The sequence below is a fragment of the Cervus elaphus genome, chromosome 20, assembly GCF_910594005.1.
Source record: "Cervus elaphus chromosome 20, mCerEla1.1, whole genome shotgun sequence".
Lineage (NCBI taxonomy): Eukaryota > Metazoa > Chordata > Mammalia > Artiodactyla > Cervidae > Cervus > Cervus elaphus.
The window spans coordinates 25,378,460-25,405,413 of record NC_057834.1 but is presented as its reverse complement, the minus strand read 5'-3'; the positions used below and the strand labels follow the sequence as shown (position 1 = coordinate 25,405,413).

Sequence of the window (26,954 nt, the reverse complement as noted above, 5' to 3'; positions counted from 1 at the left end):
TCCCACAGTGCCAACTTGTAGACAAGGGAATAACTAATACATTTATCAAAGTGCATGGATTTTAGAGTTATTTGAATCCTGTTCTGGGCATAGCATCCGTTTTTGCTGGAGTTTGGTGAACTGAGCTTTGTAATTTCTTACCCGATTCATTTGCTACCCCTTTCCTCTCCCTTTAGTTTCTTTCTTCCTTCTCCACCTTCATTTTTAAAGCAGTTTTATTGTATGCTTCAACTTTTCGTCCTTTTATTAAGACTGCTGCACAGAAAACGCATGAGGCTAGGGATGCTACACAACATGGGAACTGAGGAAGGGGGGTAAAACCACATGTGAGAAGGAACTGTTTTGTTCCCTAAACCCGCAGCGCCCTGGTCTGTGTATTGTAATTACTGCTCCCTGGCCTTGGCTCAGAGGTAGAGAGTAGCCTTGAAAAGATCTGTTTACATTCACCCTCCCACTCTCAGGAGCTGTGGGATCCACAAAGGCTGGTTTCGCGGGTGAATTCACTGTGATATTCCCAAGGCGCGGGACGGTGCCTGGAAGCAGGCAGATGCTCAGGCACGTTGGCTGGATGAATGAAAGGTGAGCAGGGAAGGCGATGCCGGGAGTCGTCCACGGCGAGACTAGAGGAGGAGAATGGGACCGTGCGAAGCCTACGGGAAGAATCCGAAAGTAGTGCAATGCAGAGAATGGCAAAGACGACGTCCCAACAGCTGGAACTGGGACGGAGGAACGGGACTCGGGGAAGGCCCGAGGAGGAACCACAAAGGTTTACGGGCCGAGAGGGTGGGGGCGAGACAAAGAGCAGCAGCTGAGGCCGACCGTGGGAAGAAATGGAAAAGTGGCCGGGAGGCAGGGCGGGCGCGAAAAGAAGGGGTGTGAGGGGTGGGGAGCGGCGGCGCCGGGGTGGGGAGGGGCGGCGGCGCGCGGAGCCCGGGCGGGGCCGTGCGGGGCGCCGGGGGTTCGGGGGGCCCGCGGGCGGAGGGGCTGGGGACGGCGGAGAAGGGGCGGGCGGCGCGAGCGCCGCGAAGTTACTCGGGCTGTGCCCTGGCCGGGTACGCGTGCTGGCGGCGGGGCGGCGGGAGGAGCGAAGCGGGGCTCCGCGGGCTGAAACCCGAAACCTCCGGTCCCCGAGCGCGGCGGGGAGGAAGGAAGCTGCTGCCGCGGCGGCGACGGAGGCGGGGAGGCGGCTCGGGCCGACCCGGCCATGAGCTGCCGCGGCGGCGGCCTCTGGGTGAGTACCCGCCGGGGCGCGGGCGGGAAGTGGGGCGCTGGCAGGGATGGAGCGGCGCCGAGTTCTTTGTGCCGTGCGGGAGGGCGCGGGGGTGCAGCCAGGCGGGGTCTCCGCGCCCCCGTCCCCCACGCCTCCCCTCCCCCACGGCGCTTTTTTTTTTTTTTTCCTCCGCGCCCCTTGGAGGTAGGCAGTTATCTTCCCCGCGCACCCCGCTTTGCTTCGGGGACCCGGGGCTCTTTGTGGTAAAATCTTGAGGGCGCGCCCCTCTGCTGCGGCCAGGGGCTTCTGAGAGGCCCATCCCACCAGCCCGCCTGGCATCGCCCGCGCTGCCGGAAGCCCCTTTCTCGGACCCCCGGAAAGCGAGGCCCGCGCTGCGGCCCCGTGCCCCCTGGTCCCCTCCGGGACAGGTGTGGGGGCAGAGCGGCCCCGAGCCTTGGCCGAAATCTGGGAGGACCAGGTGCGCTGCATCCTCAGTCGGGGCTTAGGGCGCTGTCTCCCGAGCTGGGCGGAAGGTGCGCCCAGAAGTCGCCCGGCCCACCTGGGCGCCGGCTCGGCGTCTCTGCTCCTCAGGTCTGCCAGCGGACATTCGGTTAGTTTGAGGGTACTCGGCCCGCCTCCTGGGCCAGCGCTTAGCCCCGGTCCAAACCTTTTGACAAAGGCATGTGGGATAAGAACGTCTACTGAATAGCTGTGGTGTTCTGGGTTGACCTCTCGTAACCACCCAGCGGTGCGTTCTTATCAGTTTATCTCACATCTTTGAGGCTGGTTTTGTTTTTTTACTATACCTTTCATCCGTTTTGGCTGTACTTTCAAGAGCCCTTAAAGCACCTCCTCCCTGTGAAGGTGGTGTGGTTTTGGAGGGAAAGGACTTTGGTTCCTTGATGTATCCAGTTTAGTGTTTGAGGGGAGGCTCGACGTGGTGGTGGTGGGGTGAGCGTCACTGTGCCCCCTCCCCATCCAGCCAACAGACTCTGCCCAGCCTCTTTTCGGAAAAACCTGTGACCTGGACCCAGAAAAGCGCTTTGGAGAGCTACTGCATCGAAAAATACTAGATGGCTTTCCCTCATAATCCCTCGTGGCCACTGAGGTAGGTGAGGAAAGGCATTTCCCAGGCCCCCAGCAGAGAGAGGTGGTGGGAAGTACCTCAGATTGCACAGACGGGAGCTCTTCATCCAACTTTCTTTAACTGGGATTCTACCACCCATTTCAGTCACTTCTTCCACGGTGCCTCTCTTCCTGTCTTAGTCTACACTCATTTTAGCTTCTAAGATGCTTCCAAGCACTTTAATACACACTTTTAAATTTCATTCATGTAACAGCCCTCTGAAGTGTTATTAGCAGCTTTTACAGGTGAGGAACTGAGAGTCGAGAAAAGTACTCTGCTCAGCAAGTAAGGAGCCAAGATATATTCAGGTCTTTTGACTTGCCAGTACTTTTCACATGGGCTGCAACACACGTGGGCCTTGATCTCAGGATTTTCCTTGCCCTCCAACTCCGCCACCTTGATGGGAAGAATAGGAACTTTTCACAAGGAGGCCTGCTTGGCATTTAGAAACTAAGTCCAAGTCTAAAGTAGTCAAATCATTTTCTTTGTGTTGCAGCCCTGTGCAGGGGGAGTCAGAAATGAGGCCTGGCCATGTGATCAGAGGGTTGAGTTTGTTGCTTGGGTTCTGTGAAAGACAGAATGGGGTGAACTGGAACTGATCTAAATGCCACCCAAAGGAGGTACAGTTCTGTGATGTAAACTCTGCTGGGACCAGTCAGGAAGCCTGAGTGTAGAATGGCTATGTGGGGACTGTGTGTAGAACATACCTTCTGTAAAGAGATAGGAGCAGGTGTGACAAGGTTCTAGCACTTTGCTTAATCTGAATTGGGTAGGGGGGAGCGGTGGAAAGTTGCAAATTTTTAAGGAAGAAAGCTCCGTGTTTTTAAAATTGGCAACTAATTCAAAACAGTTTTCAAAGTATGCCGGGCAACCAAATCATGTGTGTAGGCTCATTGTAGCCTGCAGACAGCCAGCTTGCAACCTTAGGAAGTACTTGCTGTCATTCTGCGATGCAATAAAGCATAACTGGAGGGCAGAAGTGATGTTTTCTTGCTGTTTTTCTTTGAGAGCAACAAACATCAACAAAGTTGGAGGTAGTGCTACCTGGAGTTTGGAGTAAGGATTGACTTTATGACTCAATACTTCGTTCATTCAGCCAGTATTAGTACTGATCTCCTCTGTGATTCTAGTCCCGCACCAAGAGAATACTTCCAACTAGTTTTTGTTAGCCAGTTTAACAAATCTAGAAACAGAGGTGAATATGAGTGCATAATATATAGTTTATTGATATTATATTATAAAATATGATAAAGTACTATTTGCATTTCCAACTTTAGGACCCACCTGAGTATATTGGATATGCTTTTAAAACTACATAAATGGGGATCATATATAATTATATGCTACATGACTTAATTTTTTGACTTAATAATCAGACTTGGATGTCTTCTAATGTCAATAACATAGATATACTTTATTCTTTTTAATGGCTACATAGTATTTTATAGTATAGATTCACCAGAATTCATTTAAACATTTTCCTATTGAGGGGCTTTGAGATTTTTTCCCAGCTTCATCTATTATCAATGCTATAGTGAACATATTGAATGGTTTTCGTTGGAAATGAACAGAGATCATTCTGTCCTATGCAATATTGTTCTTTACAGCATCGGACTTTACTTCCATCACCAGTCACATCCTCAGCTGGGTGTTTTTTTTGCTTTGGCTCTGTCTCTTTATTCTTTCTGGATTTCTCCACTCAACTCCAGTAGCATATTGGACACCTACTGACCTGGGGAGTTCATCTTTCAGTGTCCTATCTTTTTGCCTTTTCATACTGTTCATGAGGTTCTCAAGGCAAGAATACTGAACTGGTTTGCCATTTCAGTCCCTTCTCCAGTGGACCACATTTTGGTCTTCATGGCCCGGATCTTTGCATCACAAAAAGATCTTCAGGACCCAGATAACCAAAATGGTATGATCACTCACCTAGCGCCAGACATCCTGGAATGTGAAGTCAAGTGGGCCTAAGGAAGCATCACTTGGAACAAAACTAGTGGAGGTGATGAATTTCAGTCAAACTATTTCAAATCCTAAAACATGATGGTATGAAAGTGCTGTACTCAATATGCCAGCAAAATTGGAAAACTCAGCGATGGCCACAGGACTGGAAAAGGTCAGTTTTCATTCCAGTCCCAAAGAAAGGCAATGCCAAAGAATGTTCAAACTATAGCACAATTGCACTCATCTCACACGCTAGCAAAGTAATGCTCAAAATTCTCCAAACCAGACTTCAACAGTATGTGAACTGTGAAGTTCCAGATGTTCAAGCTGGATTTAGAAAAGGCAGAGGAACCAGAGATCAAATTGCCAATATCCTTTGGATCATAGAAAAAGCAAGAGAATTCCAGAAAAGCATCTACTTCTGTTTTATTGACTATGCAAAAGCCTTTGACTGTGGGTCATGACAAAGTGTGGAAAATTCTTTTTTTTTTTTTTAAATTTAATTTAATTTTTTTTTTTGGAAAATTCTTAAAGAGATGAGAATACCAGACCACCTGACCTGCCTCCTGAGAAATCTGTCTATAGGTCAAGAAGCAACAGTTAAAATTGGACATGAAACAACAGACTGGTTCCAAATCAGGAAATTTTTGAGTACATCAAGGCTGTATATTGTCACCCTGCTTATTTAACTTATATGGAGAGTACATCATGAGAAACGCTGGGCTGGAGGAAGCACAGGCTGGAATCAAGATTGCTGGGAGAAATATCAATAACCTCAGATATGCAGGTGACACCACCCTTATGGCAGAAAGTGAAGAAGAACTAAAGAGCCTCTTGATGAAAGTGAAAGAGGAGAGTGAAAAAGTTGGCTTAAAACTCAGCATTCAGAAAACTAAGATCGTGGCATCTGGTCCCATCACTTCATGGCAAATAGATGGGAAAACAAAGGAAACAGTGAGAGACTTTATTTTGGGGGACTCCAAAATCACTGCAGATGGTGACTGCAGCCATGAAATTAAAAGACTCTCACTACTTGGAAGAAAAGCTGTAACCAACCTAGACAGTATATTAAAATGCAGAGACGTTACTTTGCCAACAAAGGTCTGTCTAGTCAAAGCTATAGTTTTTCAAGTAGTCATGTGTGGATGTGAGAGTTAGACTATAAATAAAGCTGAGTGCTGAAGAATTGATGCTTTTGAACTCTGGTGCTCTAGAAGACTCTTGAGAGTCCTTTGGACTGCAAGGAGATCCAACCAGTCCATCCTAAAGGAAATCAATCCTGAATATTCATTGGAAGGACTGATGTTGAAGCTGAAACTCTAATACTTTGGCCACCTGATGCGAAGAGCTGACTCATTTGAAAAGTCCTGAGGCTGGGAAAGATTGAAGGCAGGAGGAGAAGAGGGTGACACAGAATGAGATGGTTGAATGGCATCACTGTCTCGATGGACATGAGTTTGAGCAAACTCTGAGAGTTGGTGATGGACAGGGAAGCCTGGCGTGCTGCAGTCCATGGGGTCACAAAGAATCGGACATGACTGAGTGACTGAACTGATAGTGAACATGCTTATACCTAAGTCTCTGTGTGTGTAGAGTATTTCTGGATAAAAGTTATTCTTAGGAGTGAAGTTGGTGGGTCAAAGGAAATGTATGTTTTAAACATTTATTTAAGCAGAATTCCTTTTGTTTATTGGGATCTGGGGATTATTCAGAAAAAGAGATTGAGTTTATTTAATTACTTAGGTTTACTTGTTTGGAGACAGATGTGTACATAAGACGCAGGTAGTATTCAAAGGCTATAAATGGTAATACCTCCCTTCTACTCTAGCCCTCTATTTCCCTTTTTTGGCACAACTAATTTTGCCACTTTTTATGCATTTATAGGTAAATAAAATATTCAATTTTATTTTCGATTTTCTTCCTCTAAAAAAATTATTATAGTAGCATCTAAATACCCCATTCTGCTTATAGAATGTGAAGAATTTAGCATATATCGTGGAGACAGTCCCGTATCAAAGTTGTGTGCGTTTTAAACGCTGGCAGATTCTTCTAACTCTGCTCTTAAAAAGTGCACTAATGGATTTATACTTCTTCACATTCCTTAACAGTTTTTCCACTGAATTATTGGTGATCTCATCAATTTGTGAGGGTCTTTTTAAATGCTAATTCTTTTCTTGCTAATAAATTACGTATCTTGCCTTTTTTCTCTTCCCAGATTTGCTTATTGTACCTTTGGTTGTTTGATGTTTATGAGTTAGTGTTCGGAGAAGGCAATGGCACCCCACTCCAGTACTCTTGCCTGGAGAATCCCATGGATGGAGGAGCCTGGTAGGCTGCAGCCCATGGGGTCCCTAAGAGTCGGACACAGCTGAGCGACTTCACTTTCATTTTTCACTTTCATGCATTGGAGAAGGAAATGGCAACCCACTCCAGTGTTCTTGCCTGGAGAATCCCAGGGACGGGAGAGCCTGGTGGGCTGCCGTCAATGGGGTCACACAGAGTCAGACACGACTGAAGTGACTTAGCAGCAGCAGCAGCAGCATGAGTTAATGTTGGTTGCTCAGTCGTGTCTGACTCTTTGTGACCCCATGGGCTGTAGCCCACCAGGCTCCTCTGTCCATGGGATTTTTCAGGCAGGAATACTGGAGTGGGTTGTCATTTCCTTCTCCAATGTTTATGTGGTTAAGTCTATAAGACTTTTCTCTCTGGCTTCAAGTTTTCTGTCATTTAGGAAGCCTTTTCCTATCTGAAAATTAGTTTTTTCCTAAATTCTCTCTTTCCTCTCCATTTTTCTTCGCATTTTTCATCTAAAATTATTGAAAATTATTGTGTCTTTTACTTTTTTTCAATGTCTTTCCTTTCTGACACCAGGGAGGTCAAAGTTTGAATTTGAGATCAAGGTTGAAGGTCCAGGTTTGCTGGTGAGCCTCTAGCTAATGTAGCCTGTCTATTTCCTTTCACTTTTATTGTGACTTTTTTTTTTTTTTTTAACCAAATCTTAAGGATGAGCTCTTCTCCAGGTGGGAGAGAGAAAGGGCATTCTAGACAAGGGGACCATTGTCATGTGCAAAGTCGTGGCATTGGAGAGAGCAGTGCATGCTTTGAGAGCCGTGATTTGTTCAGTGTAGCTGAAGTGTTGGCTCCTGTAAATGAAAACATTCTGCAGATGCCAGAGGATGGTATATCACGACCAGGTTTGCGTAGCGGTGTTCAGCCTTGCAGCAGTGGGGAGGACAAATTGGAGTAGGGGTGAGGTTAAAGACAAGAAGCTGAGATAGAAACATCTGGTTGTCATTCAGGGAAAAGATGATGAGGCTCTGATCTGTGGTAATGGCAGTGCAGATGAAGTTTTGAGTTAGGAGTCAGTGGTACACTAAATGTCTGTAAGGAATGGAGCCCACCAGCATTAATTGCTTTACATACATTCTCTCATTGAATCCTAGCCATTCAGTATGGATATCCAAAGCCCAGATATATCCATTAATCTGCCCAAGGTCACATAGAAAATGTCAATCATGGCCATTGGGATTATCTGACAAGAGTGATCTCGGATGTCCTAGATTTCTGTCCTGAGTGATTCTGGTGGGTGGTGATGTTTTTTCCTAGAGTAGAGAAAAACATGAAGTACAGCATATTGAGATGAAGCAGAGTTGATGAATTCTGAGGTACCTGGGTGTGACATGTGGGAGAGAACATCTTCTGGGTAGAAACGAATCTGGAGCCCCCAAGAGTTGTCTAGGCTATAGATGGAGATTTTGGAGTCAACCTTGTTTTGGTGAGTGCAGAGAGGGAACATACACAGAGAGAGAGGGAATGGGAGAGATGAGCTATCAAACAGGACTCTTCCTTTTGAAAGTGGTAGAAAATCCAGTTCAAATTGGCAAAAGCAAAAAAGAAAGTTACTGGCTCATGTCACTAAAAATCTGTAGCGTGTATTTGGCTTTATGCATGGATCAGAGTTCAAATGATTCATCAGGACTTTTTTTCTTAACTTCCCTGACTCATGCTCTCCCCTCATGGTGGCTAGGGGAAGTTGCAGATTCAAATCCAGTAGAGGGGAAAGTTGTGTTTCTCCCAGCAACAATCCCTTTATGTTTCAGAATCTGATTGGGTCAGAGGGAGTTGGAAGATGCTCTTGGTAAGGCTTCAGTGGTGTCACACCCATGAAGTCACATGAACTCAGAGGAGGAAAAGGATGACTCTTCACAAGAAACTCAGGGGCAACTGCAGAGCAAGTGGAAGAGATTAAAGGGAAGTAAAGAGTTAATTTCCTTTGTAGATGAGGAAGGAAGAAGTAGTGCCTCCCAGACAATATCTTGGGAAACTGTAACACTTAGAGTGCAGAATGATTCCAGGTAGATGTAAAACTGGTAGGAAACTGAGTGGGGAGAGGCAGAAGGGAGCTGGAACAAGGGAGACGAAGGAAAAGTCTCAGGAGAAAAATGAAAACTGTCAAAGGTGTCAGATGATGGAGAGACCACAAGGAAGGGCCCATTGGATTCATTTTTGATTCATATCTTTGCCCTCAGCAAAGATAGTCATTTATTTTAGACTTGGGATTGCATTCTAGAGGTTCCTATTCCTACATGTATTCTGGGATGGCCAGGTAAGGGCAGAGATGCAGTCAGGAAACTTGGGTTTGTCAACGATTAGGTATATGACTATGAAAAACTCACTTCACCTCTTTGGGCCCTCCAGTCCATCATTTATAAAATAACATATCAGAATGAGTTACTTCCAAAGCTTCTTTAAGCTCTCAAGTGTTGGAGATGAGTGAACCTGATCCCTTCTTGACACCTGTCACCACAACCTTGGTCCAGCCTTTATCTCTTTCTAGGGATATAGCAGCAGCCTCAAACTGGTGTCTCTGCCTCCATGCATGGGCCCTACAGTCCATTCTTCACTTAGGAGCAGAATAACCCTTCTAAACCATGAGTCAGATGCATCATTCCAGGGGCCTCTGTTCCCACATGGAATCTCATCCACACTCCTTACCACGACCCACGGTGCCCTGTGTGATCTGGCCCCTTGCTGTTTCTACAGTCTGCCTCTTTCCTCACTCTTCTCCAGCTTCCTTGTCATTCCTCAAGCATCCCAAGCTCATTCTAGCTCAGGGCCTTTGCAAGGGCTTCCCGTGGCCAGAAATTCCCTTGTATCATTTTTTGGTCTCCGCTCAAATCCTTAGCTCTTTGGAGAGACTTTGCTGACTCCTCACTCCCAGCTCACGCACCGTTTTTAGCTCCATTTTACTTATCCTTATAGCACCCACCACTCTTAGGAATTATTTTGTGTATTTTTTTATATTTTTGTTTTTTATCAAGTTATTTTTTTTCTTTTCATATTTTTCCAGATTGATTGAGATATAATTGACATACAGCACAGTACGAGTTTAAAGTGTACAGCCTAATGATTTGACTTGCATGAATCATGAAATGATTATCACAATAAGTTTAGTGAATGTCCATCATCTCATACAGATTCAAAATTAAAGATAACAATTTTTTTCCTTGTGCTGAGAACTCAGAATTTACTCTTGACAATTTTCATATATAACATATGGCCATGATAATTATACTTATTATGTTGGACATTACATCCTTAGTATTTATTAACATTATAACTGGGAATTTCTACTATTGATTATGTATTTGTTTGCTGTCTGAGTCCCCTGTTCCCTTAATGTAAGCTCCAGGAGAGGAGAGGTTTTGGCATGTTGCTCAGTGCTATGTCCAGCTGCAAAGTAGAGCTTAGCTCTTTAGGTATGCAGTAAATATTTTTTTGAGGTAGCTGAGGGAGGAATGAGAAGGGGGAAGTTAGAAGTGTCTCGGAACAAGTAGCAGTGTGGTAAGGGAAGGGGCCTCCCCTGCTCCTCAGGGCTTTGTATTCTGGCATCTGTCTCAGATATGGTCATCAGAAAAGTATATTCAGAGGAATACCATTTTAAGCCGAAATCTCAGTTTTAGCATTATGAGTTCAGTTTGCTGGGCTCTAAGATCTTCATGACCTGGATAATCACAATGGTATGATCACTCACCTAGAGCCAGACATCCTGGAATGGGAAGTCAAGTGGGCCTTAGGAAGCATCACTATGAACAAAGCTAGCAGAGGTGATGGAATTCCAGTTGAGCTATTTCAAATCCTAAAAGTTGATGCTGTGAAGGTGCTGCATTCAACATGCCAGCAAATTGGGAAAACTCAGCAGTGACCACAGGACTGGAAAAGGTCAGTTTTCATTCCAATCCCAAAGAAAGGCAGTGCCAAAGAATATTCAAACTACCGCACTGTTGCACTCATCTCACACACTAGTAAAGTAATGCTCAAAATTCTCCAAGCCAAGCTTCAGCAATACGTGAACCGTGAACTTCCAGATGTTCGAGCTGGTTTTTGAAAAGGCAGAGGATCCAGAGATCAAATTGCCAACATCTGATGGATCATTGAAAAAGCAAGAGAGTTCCAGAAAAACATCTATTTCTGCTTTATTGACTGTGCCAAAGCCTTTGACTGTGTGAATCACAATAAACTGTGGAAAATTCTGAAAGAGATGGGAATACCAGACCACCTGACCTGCCTCTTGGGAAACCTGTATACAGGTCAGGAAGCAACAGTTAGAACTGGACATGAAACAACAGACTGGTTCCAAATAGGAAAAGGAGTACGTCAAGGCTGTATATTGTCACCCTGCTTATTTAACTTATATGGAGAGTACATCATGAGAAACGCTGGGCTGGAGGAAGCACAGGCTGGAATCAAGATTGCTGGGAGAAATATCAATAACCTCAGATATGCAGATGACACCACCTTTATGGCAGAAAGTGAAGAAGAACTAAAGAGCCTTTTGATGGAGGTGAAAGAGATGAGTGAAAAAGTTGGCTTAAAGCTCAACATTCAGAAAACTAAGATCATGGCATCCAGTTCTATCACTTCATGGCAAATAGATGGGGAAACAGTGGAAACAGTGGCTGACTTTATTTTTCTGGGCTCCCGAATCTGCAGATGGTGATTGCAGCCATGAAATTAAAAGACACTTACTCCTTGGAAGGAAAGTTACGACCAACCTAGATAGCATGTTGAAAAGCAGAGACATTACTTTGTCAACAAAGTAGTCAATGCTATGGTTTTTCCAGTGGTCATGTATGGATGTGAGAGTTGGACTATAAAGAAAGCTGAGCACCAAAGAATTGATGCTTTTGCACTGTGGTGTTGGAGAAGACTCTTGAGAGTCCCTTGGACTGCAAGGAGATCCAACCAGTCCATCCTAAAGGAGATCAGTCCTGGGTGTTCATTGGTAGGACTGATGCTGAAACTGAAACTCCAATACTTTGGCCACCTGATGGGAAGAGCTGACTCATTTGATAAGACCCTGATGCTGGGAAGGATTGAGGGCAGGAGAAGGGGATGACAGAGGATGAGATGGTTGGATGGCATCACCAACTCAATGGACATGGGCTTGGGTGAACTCCGGTAGTTGGTGATGGACAGGGAGGCCTGGCGTGCTGAGGTTCATGGGGTTGCAAAGAGTCGGACACAACTGAGCGACTGAACTGAACTGGAATGAAGATAATGGGTAAAAGAAATAATAAAGGGTAAAACCAATTAGCTTAGTAATCATTAGTTATCTTGTGACAGAAGTAATCAAGTCAGCCTTATTCTCAGCATACCTTCTGTCTCTTGTCTTCTTGGAGCATGTATGTAAATTTGTTTATGGAGGGAATCATTTTATTTTTCTTGATCTGTTTGTTTAGTGTACGTAGGAACAAGTAGAATGAAACCAATTACTCCTATAGAACAGGCTTTCTTAACCTCAACACCACTGACATATTGGGCTGGATAATTCTTTGTTGGGGGTGAGCAGGAGGCTTCCCAGTGCATTATGGGATGTTTAGCAGCATCCTTGGCCTTAGATGACAGTAGCATCCCCTGAGATGTGACAACCAAAGACGTCTCCAGAAATTGCCAGATATCCCTTGAAGTGGAAGTGGAGGCAAAATCACCCCTCCTTGAGAACCACTCTTGTAAAATATTGGGGTAGTAACTGAGTTTGATTATTATCTAGAGTCTTCTAATTAGACATTTTCAGACCCTCCCAGCCATCCTGCTTCTATCTTTAGCTTTAAAAGATGAGATTTGCTCTTTCAGGGAAGGGGTTGTGGCCTGGAATATCAGTTCCCCTCACCACAGATGTAGGTAAATTAAAATTGCATGTTTTTCAGTCAGCTGGTCACCTGGGTGCCTGAGAGCCTGACTCAGCCGGAGCCTCTGCTTTAGTGGTTACCAAGCAGCTGAGTTCTTGGCTGAGTGCTTTCCTGCTGACTGAGCCGTCAGCCCTGAGCCCCCAGTGGGGTCAGACGTGTTTCCATTTTTCAGTCTTTCTCAACAGCCTTTCTCTCCTCTCTTTTATTCACTTAGTGGTCAAATGAAACCTCTTTGGTTTTAATTAAAATTTGAAAGGGAAAAGGAGAATTTTCTTTTCATGTCTTAAGTAGCTTTCTTAAACATTTTTTAAGTTTATCTCCTGACAGTCACTCCACTAGCTGCTTTCACACATGTTACTTCATATATTCTCCTTGGTAATCATATGAAGTTGGTTAATGCCACTGTTTTGATCTTTTTGGAGAAATTGAGGCTCAGAGAGTTAGAAGATAGCATGTAGTCACATGAAATTCAAACCAAGGTTTAGTTAAGGTTCTGAAAAACATGTTCTTTCTATTGAATATCAGATCAAAATGGATATTACTATGAGTAGGGGGGATATAAAATCCCACATTCAAAGTACTGTTGCATATTCAAAGGGGAAACTGAGGAAGAATTTATAATCCATCTGCAAGGGAAAGCATACTCACCTAAAATAGAAATTTTTGCTAAGACACGCATGTCTGAAAACATAATGTTAAAGAACTAGATGTAAAGGGTGATCAGGGTCATTGTGAGGATGGGATGTTCCAGAAAGACTTCTTGAGACTTTTCCTGCTACGGTAGATGTAAGCGGCTTTGGATGTTATTCGTATAAATGTCAGTAAGGGCTTATGATAGTGATCACCAAGCTCTGCCAGACTGAGTGGATTCACCTGTGCTTTTGGTATCACTTCAGTTGGAAAAAAAAATTGCGTAATTACAGAGAGCTCATGTGAATCAATAATAATGTAAAAGATGAATTCAAATTTTATTGACCACAATAGCATATTTATTGCGAAGAATTTATTATTGAAGAATAATAGTTCACATATGTGTGCAACATCATTTATTTGGTCTATAGACAGTAACGGCCACCCAGAGTTTGGGAATGCATGACTTAGATAATGTGTGATAGGATGGTTTATAGAGAAAATAAAAATAAGAGGGAAGCAAGGTAACCACGAAATAATCTCTACCTTGCTATGCAGATCTGTGCAAATAATGTCTGCAAATATAGCTATAGTCTCTTCAAGAAATTCATGTTTTTTAGATTTAGCCTTTTGGAAAATTCTAATGTAAGTCATTCGGTATATAACTAACATTATCTGCACTTATCTATTTGTCTTTCTAGTGGCATAAAATCCAATAGGACTTGACAATCTTTTTTTTTAAATTCAGCAGTTTCCCTTTTACCATTTAAGAAAATATTAAAGTTGAATGGAGAGCTCTAAACTGTTTCAAGGGCCTTTGTTTTTCTTACTCATTTGGGCCATATAAATACAGTTAGCATATCTTGTAAAGTGCTGAGAAGTAGAAAATCGACCTTCCCCAAAGGTGCAGAAGGGAATGACATCTGTCTGACAGAAGCCATACCTGGAGAACTTTGCACTGAAGCCCTTCCTCAGTATATCAGCTTCTACTTTACATAGACCTTTCCTAAGCTTGACAAGGAAAGCTGCAGGTAAATATTCTCTGTATAGGGAAAAGGGCAGCCAATGTTTCAATAAATTCCAGAGAAAGTTTCAAAAGGAAACAGAATATGCAAGGCACACTTGGTACTGAGTTGACCAAAAAGTTCATTCTAGGGATCTTTCCTGGTGGTCCAGTCATTAAGAATCCATCTTGCAATGAAGAGGTCACAAATTGGAACCATGGTTGGGGAACTAAGAACCCACATGCCATGGAGCAGCTAAGCCCTCGTGCCACTACGAGAGAATCTTTGTGTCACAGTGAAGATCCCATGTGCCAAAACTAAGACCCGACTCAGCCAAATAAGTTTGTTGCTATTTAGTTGTTCAGTCTTGTGACTTTCTGTGACCCCATGTACGGCAGCACGCCAGGCTTCCTTGTCCTTTACCATCTCGCAAAGTTTGCTCAAATTCATGTCTCACAAAGTTTGCTCAAACTCATGTCCATTGAATTGACAATGCCATCCAGCCATCTCCTCCATCGCCCTCTTCTGCTGCCCTCATTCTTTCACAGCATCAGGGTCTTTTTCAAAGAGGTGGCTCTTCGCATCAGGTGGCCAAAAGATTGGAGCTTCAGCTTCAGCACCAGTCCTTCCAATGAATATTCAGGACCGATTTCCTTTAGGATGGACTGGTTTGATTTCCTTGAAGTCCAAGGGACTCTTAAGAGTCTTCTCCTTCTCCAACACCACAGTTCAAAAGCATCAATTCTTTGGTGCTCAGCTTTATGGTCCACCTCTCACATCCAGACATGACTAATGGAGAAACTGTAGCTTTGGCTATATGGATCTTTGTTGGCAGAGTGATATCTCTGCTTTTAATACACTGTATAGGTTTATCATAGCTTTTCTTCCAAGGAACAAGCAGCTTTTAATATCATGTCTGTAGTCACCATCTGCAGTGATTTTTAGAGCCCCCCAAAATAAAGTCTGTCACTGTTTCCATTGTTTCTCCATCTGTTTGCCATGAAGTGAGGAGACTGGATGCCATGATCTTAGTTTTTTGAATGTTGAGTTTTAAGCTAACTTTTTCACTCTCCTCTTTCACTTTCATCAAGAGGCCTTTTAGTTCTTCTTCACTTTCTGCCATTAGGGTGGTGTCATCTGCATATCTGAGGTTATTGATATTTCTCCCAGCAATCTTGATTCTATCTTGTGCTTCTTCCAGCCCAGCGTTTCTCATGATGTGCTCTGCATATAAGTTAAATAAGCAGGGTGACAATATACAGTCTTGACGTATTCCTTTCCCGATTTGGAACTAGTCTGTTGTTTCATGTCCAGTTCTAACTGTTGCTTCTTGACTTGCATTCAGATTTCTCAGGAGGCAGGTCAGGTGGTCTGGTATTCCCATCTCTTGAAGAATTTTCCACAGTTTTATTGTGATCCACACAGTCAAAGGCTTTGGCATAGTCAATAAAGTAGAAATAGATGTTTTTCTGGAACTCTCTTGCTTTTTTGATGATCCAAAGGATGTTGGCAATTTGATCTCTGGTTCCTCTGCCTTTTCTAAATCTAGCTTGAACATCTGGAAGTTCACGGTTCACGTACAGCCTTGATGTACTCCTTTCCCAATTTTGAACCAGTTCCTTGTTCCACGTCCTGTTGTGATTGTTACTTCTTGACCTACATACAGATTTCTTAGGATGCAGATAAGGTGGTTTGGTATTCCCATCTCTTTAAGCCAAATAAATAAATTGATTAAAAGAAAGAGGGTTTTTTTTTGTGTGTGTGTGTTTTTTTTAGGTTCAGGTTTTTCTGTAAGATGTTTTGAAAAGACCTGAACGGACTTTTTGTGCAACCCAATATAAAAGGAAATCACATTGCCCTTACCCGGCTTGAGGGAATCGCTGTGTTTTCAGTCGTGTAGTGAAGACTCACAGGGATGACCCCCTAGTTGAGTAACTGGGAAGCTGAGCAGTCTTCTCTAAAATTTCTAAAGAGAGCATTCCATTAGCACTGAAATCTGAGGTCAGAATTCCATTTATATTGGTATTTAATGACCTTGAGTCATCATGAAAATTATTATGATCTGTATACCTTATTTTAAAATATAGGAAAACGTGTGATAGATTTTCATGAATTTTGCCTAAAGGCTTGAAACAGAGTTTTGACATTTTAAGGTGATAAAACCCCACCAACTCATAAAATTCTGTTTCTAGAATGAGGCATTTCCAAGGATCAGCTTGGGTTTTGGTGCGTTTTTGAAGGGGAAATTGTTACTGGAGGCCCTGTCTCTCTCTCTCTCTTTTTTTTTTGTGTATGTGTATTCTTTTAAAAATTGAAGTAAAGTTGATTTACAGTACTGTGTTAGTTTCAGGCATATAGCAAAGTGGTTCAGTTATACAGACATGTTTTGCGTCTTCCCTGCAAAAAGTTGTCGAGATGCTCAGTGAAGTGGTAGTCGGTTGCTGAGAGGTCAGGTGAATACGGTGAATGAGGTAAAAGTTCCTGGCCCAGTTCATTCAGCTTTTGAAGCGTTGGTTGTGAGACCTGCAGTCAAGTGTTGTTGTGGAGAAGGACTGGGCCCTTCCTGTTGACCAGTGCCGGCTGCAGGCGTTGCGGTTTTCGGTGCATCTCATCAATTTGCTGAACAGATGTCATGGTTTCTCTGGGATTAAGAAAGTTGTGGTGGATCAGAGGGGCAGCAGACCAGCGAACAGTGACCATGACCTTGCTTTGGTGCAAGTTTGGCTTTGGGAAGTGCTTTGGAGCTTCTTCTCAGTCCAACCACTGGGCTGGTCGTTATGTACAATCCACTTTTCATCGCACATCACAATCCAGTAGAGAAATGGTTCATTGTTGTGTAGAATAAAGGACAACCCTTCAAAAACAGCGTGTTTTTTTTTATTTGAGGTCCATCCCCCTCCTCATTTGAGGAGGGCATGGCAATCCACTCCAGCATTCTTGCCCTGGAGAGCCCCATGGCAGAGGAGCCTGGCAGGCTAAAGTCCACAGGGTCACCCAGAGTTGGACATGGTTGAAGCGACTGAGCTTTTGCATGCACAGCTCATGAGACACCCACTTGTTGAGCTCCTTCACCTTTCCAGTTTGCTTCAAATGCTCAATGACTGTAAAATGGTTGACACTGAGTTCTTCGGCAACTTCTCGTGTAGCTGGAAGAGGGTCAGCTTTGATGATCCTCTCAATTGGTTGTTGTCAACTTCTGATGGCTGGCCACTATGCTTCTCATCTTTAAGCCTCTTGTCTCCTTTGCAAAACTTCTTATACCACCACTGCACTGTACATTCATTAGTGGTTCCTGGGCCAAATGTGTTGTTGATGTGAGTTTTCTCTGCTGCTTTATGACCCATTTTGAACTCAAGTAAGAAAATCCTTCAAATTTGCTTTTTGTCTAGCATCAGTTCTATAGTCTAAAATAAAGATAAAATCATCAGCAACTGATAAACCATTAGCCAAAAAAAAAAAAAGAGATAAATGCACATTAAAATGATATATAACATGACTATTATTTAGAATGTATTTAAAAGATACGTTTGACAATGCAAAAACCACAATTACTTTTGCATCAAACTAATAGTACACCACATCAAGTCAGGGATCTGTTGACAGAAAAAAGGGGAGGATGTTTATTGACTGGATGATGAATAGTGTTTGCTACATCTGCAAAAATAATTCTCTAAAGGCGAGATAACACCTTGTGTGCAAAGATGTCCAGTGTCCCATTGTTAATTCACATTTTCATTTATCACATATATCGGGCACCTATCATTTGCCAGGTGCTGTTCTACGTACTGACCCCAAAATGTACAGACCCAAGATTTCTTACTGTCTTGGAGCATACAGTCTGGTGTGAGAGAGAGACATTAACAAGATAAGTAAATAAGTACATACACGTGCAGTACGGAGGAAAAGTAAAGAAAGGGAATGGGGCCATGAAATGTTAGAGAGGGGTATGAAACGTTAGGTTGTGTGGATTGGGAAGGTTTTGCTGAAAAGGTGACTTGAGACTGAAAGGAAGTGAGGAGCGACCTACAGAGATACCTTGGATAAAGAAAGGCATTCCAGACATAGGAAGCAGCAAGTGCAAAGGCCCTGAGGTGGACACATGCTTGATATGTTTGATAAATAGTATTGGCAGTTAAAAAGTAATTTTTATTATGAAATTGGACCAGTAGTGGAGAGCTGGATCATGCAGGGCCTATTCTAAGTGATAGGGGAATACTTTTGGGGTTTTGAATAAGCAGTGACTTGTTCATGTATTTTGACTTCTGTTTTCACAGGCTCACTCTGGTTTCTGTGTTGAGGATGGGGACAATGGCGGATGCAGATGTTTTCTCTTTAGTGAGAAAGCGATTTTAATAATTGCAGAGAAGACATAACCTGGACCAGAGTGATGGTAGCAGAGATAGAAAGACATGGTTGAGTACTAGATACATTTCAAAAGTAGATCCATTAGCCTGTAGATTTGCTAATGGATCAGGCAGGAGATGTGAGAGAAAGTGAGGAGTCAGGAGTGACTTCAGAGTTTAGGGTCTGAGCAACTGGAAGGATGAGGATACCACAACATGAGTTGAAGAGACATGGAAAGAGCAGATTTGAGAGGCAAAAGATCTGAAGTCTGATTTTGGACATGTTAGGCTTGTGGTACCTGTGCCATTCAAGTAGAGATATTGAGTAACCAGTCAGGAACTCCAGGGAGTGGTATTGGCTTCTCTCTGCCTGAGCACCAGCTCCTGACCAGACCCTTGGTCCATTTGCTCTGGGAATCACCACGGGCACATCTGGCAGCAGCATCAGGTCGACGTGGACCAAGCTTGAGCAGGCCTGGCCTAATCTGACCCAGCTTTGCCTTTGGGGTTTGCTGAGGTCCCAGCTCCAGGCAGGCTGGCCTTTGGCCAGCGTCTGTGGAGGCTTTCCTAAGCCTGCCCTGGGAAGACGGGCATTTCTGCTCTTCTCCCACCTGGGGAAGTAGTCTGGTCCAGGCTGAGTGTCCAGCTCGGAAAGCTGTTTCTGTGGCGAGGTCTTGCTTGACCTTCAGGCTGCTAAGGCCTCCCCAGAGAGCTGTGGTCAGCCTGCCACTGCTTTCTCTCCCTTTTCCTAAAGCACTTTTCTGTTGTCTTCATCATGACTTCAGCTGGTTGTTTGTAGATTTTCTGGGAGGCTGAAGTGAACCCTCCCCATCTATGTTGGCCAGAAAACACAAGGACGATGACGGCTGCTTTCAGTGTTGCTAGGGGAGGCTTGGGAGTCAGGCCAGTGGCCCTTTGAAAAAATTCGACAGTCCATGGCTCAGAGTCCAGCTTGGCTTAGTACTGAGTGTTCCTCACATTCTCTAACATGCATAACAAAAACTGCACCGGAGGAGCTTGATGAACAAAAAGTGAGTTTCGCTTTACCGAGTGGTCTGGGGACAGTGCAACATGATGAACTGTTTTACTCAGCGATTTTTACCTTGGAAGTCACTGCTGGACTAGTCCCTAGTGAGGAATAATCTGGTGCAGACATAGCTTGTGTTTCCTCCTCTACTGCAGGAGGAGTTTACTCTGTACATGTCTGAAGTTCTTTTCTTCTTCATCACTGGTTGAGACACCGTGAAGATAGCTGACTTCCTTCATTTCATGACTCTCTAAATCCCATGGGGAGAGAAGTTAAAGAGAAGATACCCTGGTGTATTTTCTCCAACTGTTTTATTGCTGTAAAATAAATATACCTAATATAAAATTTATCATCTGAGCCATTTTTAAGTGTACAGTTCAGTGGTATTTGGGGCTTCCCTGGTGGCTTAGAGGGTGGAGCATCTGCCTGCAATGCAGGAGACCGGGGTTCGATCCCTGAGTCAGGAAGGTCCCCTGGAGAAGGAAGTGGCTACCCGCTCCAGTATTCTTGCCTGGAGAATCCCAAAGGTGGAAGAGCCTGGTAGGTTACAGTCCACAGGGTCGCAAAGAGTTGGACATGACTTCACTTTTCACATCTTTCAGTAGTATTTAGTACATTTATATGGTACAGCCATTATCACCATCCATTTCCAGAACTCTTTTCACCTTGCAAAACTAAACCCATTAAGCAACTCTCCTGTCTCCCTCTTACCAGCCCCTGGCAACCACCATTCTATTTTCCGTCTCTATGATTTTGACTACTCTTAAGTACCTCATACAAGTAGAATCATACAATATTTGTCTTTTTGTGGCTGGTTTATTTCACTTAGCATAATGTCCTCAAAGTTCATCCATGTCGTAGCATATGTCAAAGTTTCTTTCCTCTTTAAGGCTGAATAATGTTCTTTTATGTGGATATACCATATTATGCTTATCATTTCACAGTCAGTGGACACTTGGATTTCTTTCACATTTTAGCTGCCTTGAATAATGCTGCTATGAACCATGGTGTACAGATATCTCTTTGAGATCTGTCTTACAATCAGTTGCTTTTTCTATCTGTTTGTATATTTATTTGGGCTGCAGTGCATGCTCTGTGCAGTCTTTCACTAGTTGTGGTCTGTGGGCTCTCCTGGTGGTGGCTTCTCTGTCACAGGGCACGGTTTAGGGCTTGTGGGCTTAGTTGCCCCATGGCATGTAGGATCTTCCCAAACCAGGGGTCAAACCCATGTCCCCTGCATTGGCAGGCAGGTTCTTAACTACTGGACCACCAGGGGAGTCCCTCTCTTTGAGATCTTGCTTTCAGGTATTTGGCGTGTATATCCAGAAGCAGAATTGCTGGATCATATGGTAATTCTATGTTTAGTTTTTTGAGAAATTGCTGTACTGTTTTCCACAATAGCTGTACCATTTTACATTCCCGTCAACAGTCTACAAGGGTTCCAGATTCTCCACATCCTCACCAGCACTTATTATTTTCTGGGTTTTGTTTTGGACAGTAGCCATTCTAATGAGTGTGAGGTGATACCTCATAGTTCTGCTTTGCTTTTCCTAAGGATCAGTGAAGTTGAGCATCTTTTCATGTGCTTATTGGCTAGTCATGTATCTTTTTTGGATATGGAAATTTTTGTTGTTGAATTTCAGGAGTTCTTAATATATGCTGAATATTAATTTGTAGTCACATGTATGATTTGCAAATATTTTCTCTCAATCTGTGTGTTGCTCTGTCCCTGGTATCTTTTGATATACAAATTTTTAAAATTTTCATAAAGTTCACTTTGTCCATTTTTTCTTTTGTGCTTATACCTTTGGCATCATATCCAAATCATTGCCAAATTCAAGGTTGTGACTTGGAATATTTTCGTATCTCTTTAAAGCCTCACCCCCCCATATTTATTTATTTATTTCTCTCTTTCAATCAAGTTTTTAGACCAATAGATCAGTAACACATTTTAGAATTCATAAATCTTTATTAATTCATTCTGCAAGCAGGGAGAGCATTCCAACTAGAGGCAGAAGCCAGAGCAAATTGGAAATGGCAGCATGTAAGCATAGCTGGCTGGAGCAGAACATACATAAAGGGGTTGGTGGGTGAAAAGACTGGAATTTAGACGAGGCCACACCATGTTGAATCTTACCTGCTGTGGTGAGCAGATAAATTGAAAGTAGTCTCATAGCCATAGGACCAAGTTGGAGAGCTGTTATCAAATATTCTCTTGAACTGGGCACTTAACCTTTCTGAGCCTCAATTTCCCCACTTTATTCATTTAACAAACACTTATGTGGTGCCAAATTCTATTTTAAGCACTCTATAAATATTAACTCATTGATTTTTGTCCATCAACCATAAGAGATACTTATTCCTGAGCAAGGAGTATTATCTCCATTTGACAGAGTAGGGAACTGATGCCCAGAGAGGTTAGATAACATGTCAAGATCATAGAACCAGTAAGTAGTGGAGCTGGGATTTGAACCCAGGCTCTCTAGTTCAGCTCATGCTCGTAACCATATGTTGTGCTGCTTCTCTGAAACAGAGAGAAGAATAATTCGTACCTCTAAAAGTTATTCCAGAGATTAAATGATGTATACAAAATTACATTGTCTGTTGCACATTGTTTTGCCAATACTGATTATTATTAGTTAATGATAACTAAAGAACACTTTGGAAATGGGTAAGATTCTCAAGGGCATAGAGAGAAAGGAATGGATCAAGTACTGAGTCTTGGGAAATGTTTTTGCTGAGAAGCAAGAGCTTAATTTGGAAAGACATCTGACAGAATTATGGCTGACACCTTTGGGGAGAGGGTCATGGTCAGTGAAGAGCCCTAGACTCCAGACTTTCAATCCTTGGCAAAGAAAATTGTTGAGGTTGGTGATGTTGTTTGACGTATATACAGAGGGGACCAAAGCCAGGTCTTTCCCACTGGCAAACCAAGAATTCAGACAAGGACCACAGGGTCACTGGGGTTCTGACTCTAGCTTCTTCTCCATCTTATGGTGCATGCTCCCAAACAGCCCAGGGTTCAGACCTGCTTTACAGGTGAAGTGGGATGTTTTGAATGAGGAAATTACTAGGTTTATGGTGCCCTTGTGGGGACAAGAACAAAGCACTGTGCATTGTAACAGACCCTGGGCTGACTGGGTGGACACATCCCTCTGGGGCTGCAGAGGTCAAGTCATCAATCCCCCGTCTTGGGAACAACTTTCATGTGTGTGCCAGGGAAGGACAGAGGAATGCAGGGAAGGAAACCCAGGGATCCTGGGATCTCTTTCTGGCTATCAAAGAGTTGTGTGGTCTGGTTTGTGGGTGGAGTGGGGGTGGGGGTTCACTGTCTAGCTCACTTACCTTAGTGGAAGACAAGGTTGTTAATTTGAATATTTTCCCCAGCTCCACCCCCTCAGCTGCTCCAGTTGGTGACTGATGTGTAAAATGCTTTGAGGTGCCCTGAAAATGTGGCCAAAATAACATCACAGTGATTTCACTTGAGTTTGTCTGAAGTGGTGTTTGGAAACATTTCCTCACCTGGAGGGTTTTTTATTTGAACCTATCGTACACCTACCTATTGGCATTTGATTTCTTTAGATGAGGGCATCTGGCAGTCCCAGCTTTTAGGCTGCTCAGCTTTTCATAAAAATGGGAGGCCACAGAATGAGCCTCTGCCCCAGTTGTGTTTGTTTAAGAATATCAGAAGAGATATCCTAAAAGAAACTGTTTTCTCTGGAGAAGACTTTCAAAGAGGTCAGGTATATCTTGTCATGTCCATTACCCTTGTTAGAGAGGCGCCAAGAGTCTGCCTCCTACTGACTAGCATGATCTCACAAGACTCACCTGAGCCTTGGCCTGTGGCCTGTGGAATCTCAGGCTGTCCCTTTGATGGCCCTGTTTGTAATGGGTATTTTAGGGGTGAACGAGGCCTTCTTTTCCTTCTGGTGGTTTGTGGACTGGATCATGGATCTCCTGGGAAGTGAAAAACTTACTTATGCTTTCATATGAAGAAACTCCATGATACTAGAGTCCATGGGTCTGTGGCATGGTCTGTGACAAGAAGAAAAGTTCTCAAGAAGGAGACTGAGGTAGGCAGAGCTGTGCCTGAGGAGTTGGCCTAACCTTGAGAAAGGGAACATTCCTGGTATCAGTGTCCAGAGAGGTGGAGTCTTAATGTGCTGTATCAGATCATGTCAGGATTCTTCAAGTTGCAAGTGACAGAAACCTAGTCAAATTGGCATAAGTGAAGGAGAAAATCACTGGGTTATATAACCGAGAAGAACAAGAAGATTCAGAGTCACATATTATTTCATCAGCATTTGTGAATGGGCTCATTCAGTGTTCTCCCCACCTACCTCTTTCTCTCTCCCTTTCATTCTCACTCTGTTACCTTTCTTTGTCTGTGAGTTCTTTCCTTGTAGTGTCCAAGATGGTCAGCTGCTGCAATGCTAGGCCCACAGTGGTAGGCTAGTCCGTCCTCCAGCTGTTCCAGCCAGTGTCCTAGGTCCTGTGACCATGGCCTCAAAATATGGGAAGGTCCTTTCCCAAAGTAAAATCAGGGTGAACTCTTCAAATAGAAACTATAATATGAAGTGAAGGCTTACTGTGCGCAATCCTGTCCTAGGTGCTTGATACAAATAAACTCACTTGGTCCTCATAATTATTTGGTGAAGAAGATAATGTTCCTTTAAAACTTTCTTTTTTTTTCCCATTTATTTTTATTAGTTGGAGGCTAATTACTTTACAATATTGTAGTGGTTTTTGTCATACATTTACATGAATGAGCCATGGATTTACATGTGTTCCCCATCCCGATCCCCCCTCCCATCTCCCTCTCCACCCAATCCCTCTGGGTCTTCCCAGTGCACCAGGCCCAAGCACTTGTCTCATGCATCCAACCTGGGCTGGTGATCTGTTTCACCCTAGATAATATACATGTTTTGATGCTGTTCTCTCGAAATATCCCACCCTCGCCTTCTCCCACAGAGTCCAAAAGTCTGTTCTGTACATCTGTGTCTCTTTTTCTGTTTTGCACATAGGGTTATCGTTACCATCTTTCTAAATTCCATATATATGTGTTAGCATACTGTATTGGTCTTTATCTTTCTGGCTTACTTCACTCTGTATAATGGGCTCCAGTTTCATCCATCTCATTAGAACTGATTCATATGAATTCTTTTTAACAGCTGAGTAATATTCCATGGTGTATATGTACTACAGCTTCCTTATCCATTCATCTGCTGATGGGCATCTAGGTTGCTTCCATGTCCTGGCTATTATAAACAGTGCTGCGATGAACATTGGGGTGCATGTGTCTCTTTCAGATCTGGTTTCCTCGGTGTGTATGCCCAGAAGTGGGATTGCTGGGTCATATGACAGTTCTGTTTCCAGTTTTTTAAGAAATCTCCACACTGTTTTCCATAGCGGCTGTACTAGTTTGCATTCCCACCAACAGTGTAAGAGGGTTCCCTCTTTTCCACACCCTCTCCAGCATTTATTGCTTGTAGACTTTTGGATAGCAGCCACCCTGACTGGTGTGTAATGGTACCTCATTGTGATTTTGATTTGCATTTATCTGATAATGAGTGATGTTGAGCCTCTTTTCATGTGTTTGTTAGCCATCTGTATGTCTTCTTTGGAGAAATGTCTGTTTAGTTCTTTGGCCCATTTTTTGATTGGGTCATTTATTTTTCTGGAATTGAGCTGCAGGAGTTGCTTGTATATTTTTGAGATTAATCCTTTGTCTGTTGCTTCGTTTGCTATTATTTTCTCCCAATCTGAGGGCTGTCTTTTCACCTTGCTTATAGTTTCCTTTGTTGTGCAAAAGCTTTTAAGTTTAATTAGGTCCCACTTATTTATTTTTGTTTTTATTTCCAATATTCTGGGAGGTGGGTCATAGAGGATCCTGCTGTGATTTATGTCGGAGAGTGTTTTGCCTATGTTCTCCTCTAGGATTTTTATAGTTTCTGGTCTTACATTTAGATCTTTAATCCATTTTGAGTTTATTTTTGTGTATGGTGTTAGAAAGTGTTCTAGTTTCATTCTTTTACAAGTGGTTGACCAGTTTTCCCAGCACCACTTGTTAAAGAGGTTGTCTTTTTTCCATTGTATATCCTTGCCTCCTTTATCAAAGATAAGGTGTCCATAGGTTCGTGGATTTATCTCTGGGCTTTCTATTCTGTTCCATTGATCTACATTTCTGTCTTTGTGCCAGTACCATACTGTCTTGATGACTGTGGCTTTGTAGTACAGCCTGAAGTCAGGCAGGTTGATTCCTCCAGTTCCATTCTTCTTTCTCAAGATTGCTTTGGCTAGTCAAGGTTTTTTTGTATTTCCATACAAATTGTGAAATTATTTGTTCTAGTTCTGTGAAAAATACCGTTGGTAGCTTGATAGGGATTGCATTGAATCTATAGATTGCTTTGGGTAGTATAGTCATTTTCACAATATTGATTCTTCCAATCCATGAACACGGTATGTTTCTCCACCTGTTTGTGTCCTCTTTGATTTCTTTCATCAGTGTTTTATAGTTTTCTATGTATAGGCCTTTCATTTCTTTAGGTAGATATACTCCTAAGTGTTTTATTCTTTTTGTTGCAATGGTGAATGGTATTGTTTCCTTAATTTCTCTTTCTGTTTTCTCATTGTTAGTGTATAGGAATGCAAGGGATTTCTGTGTGTTAATTTTATATCCTGCAACCCACAGCAAGCATTACCCTCAATGGTAAAATTTTCTTTATATTTAATTTTTTTCTTTTATTTTGGCTGTACCCAGCATTCACTGTGGCACATGGGCTCTTCATTGCAGTGCAGTCTTCCCTAGTTGCGGCGTGTGGGCTCTTGTGTTGTGGAGTACAGGCTGCAGACCTCTCAGGCTTCTCTAGTTGTAGCACATGGGCTTAATTGCCCTGCAGCATATGGGTTCTTAGTTCCCATGGGAACCCACATCCCCTGCATTGGAAGATGGATTCTTAAGCCCCTCAGAAAGATAATATTCTTTCTTACAGGAGCTGGGCTTCAAACCTAGGTAGTCCTTAGAGTCTGTACATTTAACCACCATGCCACACAACCTCTAACAAGTACAGGGAAACAGCAGGAAAAAAGTCCATTGTAGGTTGATGAAAATCAGAATTCTAAGGTAAAAATATGAGATGGAACCAGAACTTATCTGAATTTATCCAATTAAATAAGGGAAAGTGAGAGAATCCACCTTTATATTGTAGTAATTCTGTTTTTGCAATGCAAGACATTTCTAGAATTATTTCTTGGGAATTAGCATGCAGGCTGGTTTATAAAACACAATAGATACCTGTCTCAATATCCTACAGTGTTGCCTTGTTTATTAGCCCAAAAGGTTACTGATCTCTTCCCTTGAGCGACAAGATTTGGCTTTGAATGATTTGAGGTTGCTGTCCATAATCTAACCCAGCAGACAAGCCAGTGTCTCTGGGAATATTCAAGAAAACCAAAGGCAGTTCCCAAAGAGGACTGAC

General features: G+C 43.1%; 1 protein-coding gene across 9 annotated transcripts in view; it reads left to right on the top strand.

Moving 5' to 3' along the window:
• The first annotated feature begins 459 nt into the window (after positions 1-459).
• GPR161 (G protein-coupled receptor 161) overlaps positions 460-26,954 on the top strand; it is a 58,517-nt gene continuing 32,022 nt past the window's right edge. For 4 of the 9 annotated variants that reach the window (XM_043876233.1, XM_043876232.1, XM_043876225.1 and 1 more), the window contains exon 1: positions 1,064-1,231. Coding sequence is in view for 2 of the 9 variants with exons in the window: in XM_043876231.1 (XP_043732166.1) it covers positions 2,284-2,318 (35 nt within the window). In the remaining 7 variants the exon portion in view is untranslated. Of the gene's footprint in view, positions 580-1,062; positions 1,232-2,191; positions 2,319-26,954 lie in introns of those variants that run through there. The other 5 variants (XM_043876231.1, XM_043876223.1, XM_043876229.1 and 2 more) reach the window with 5 other exon arrangements.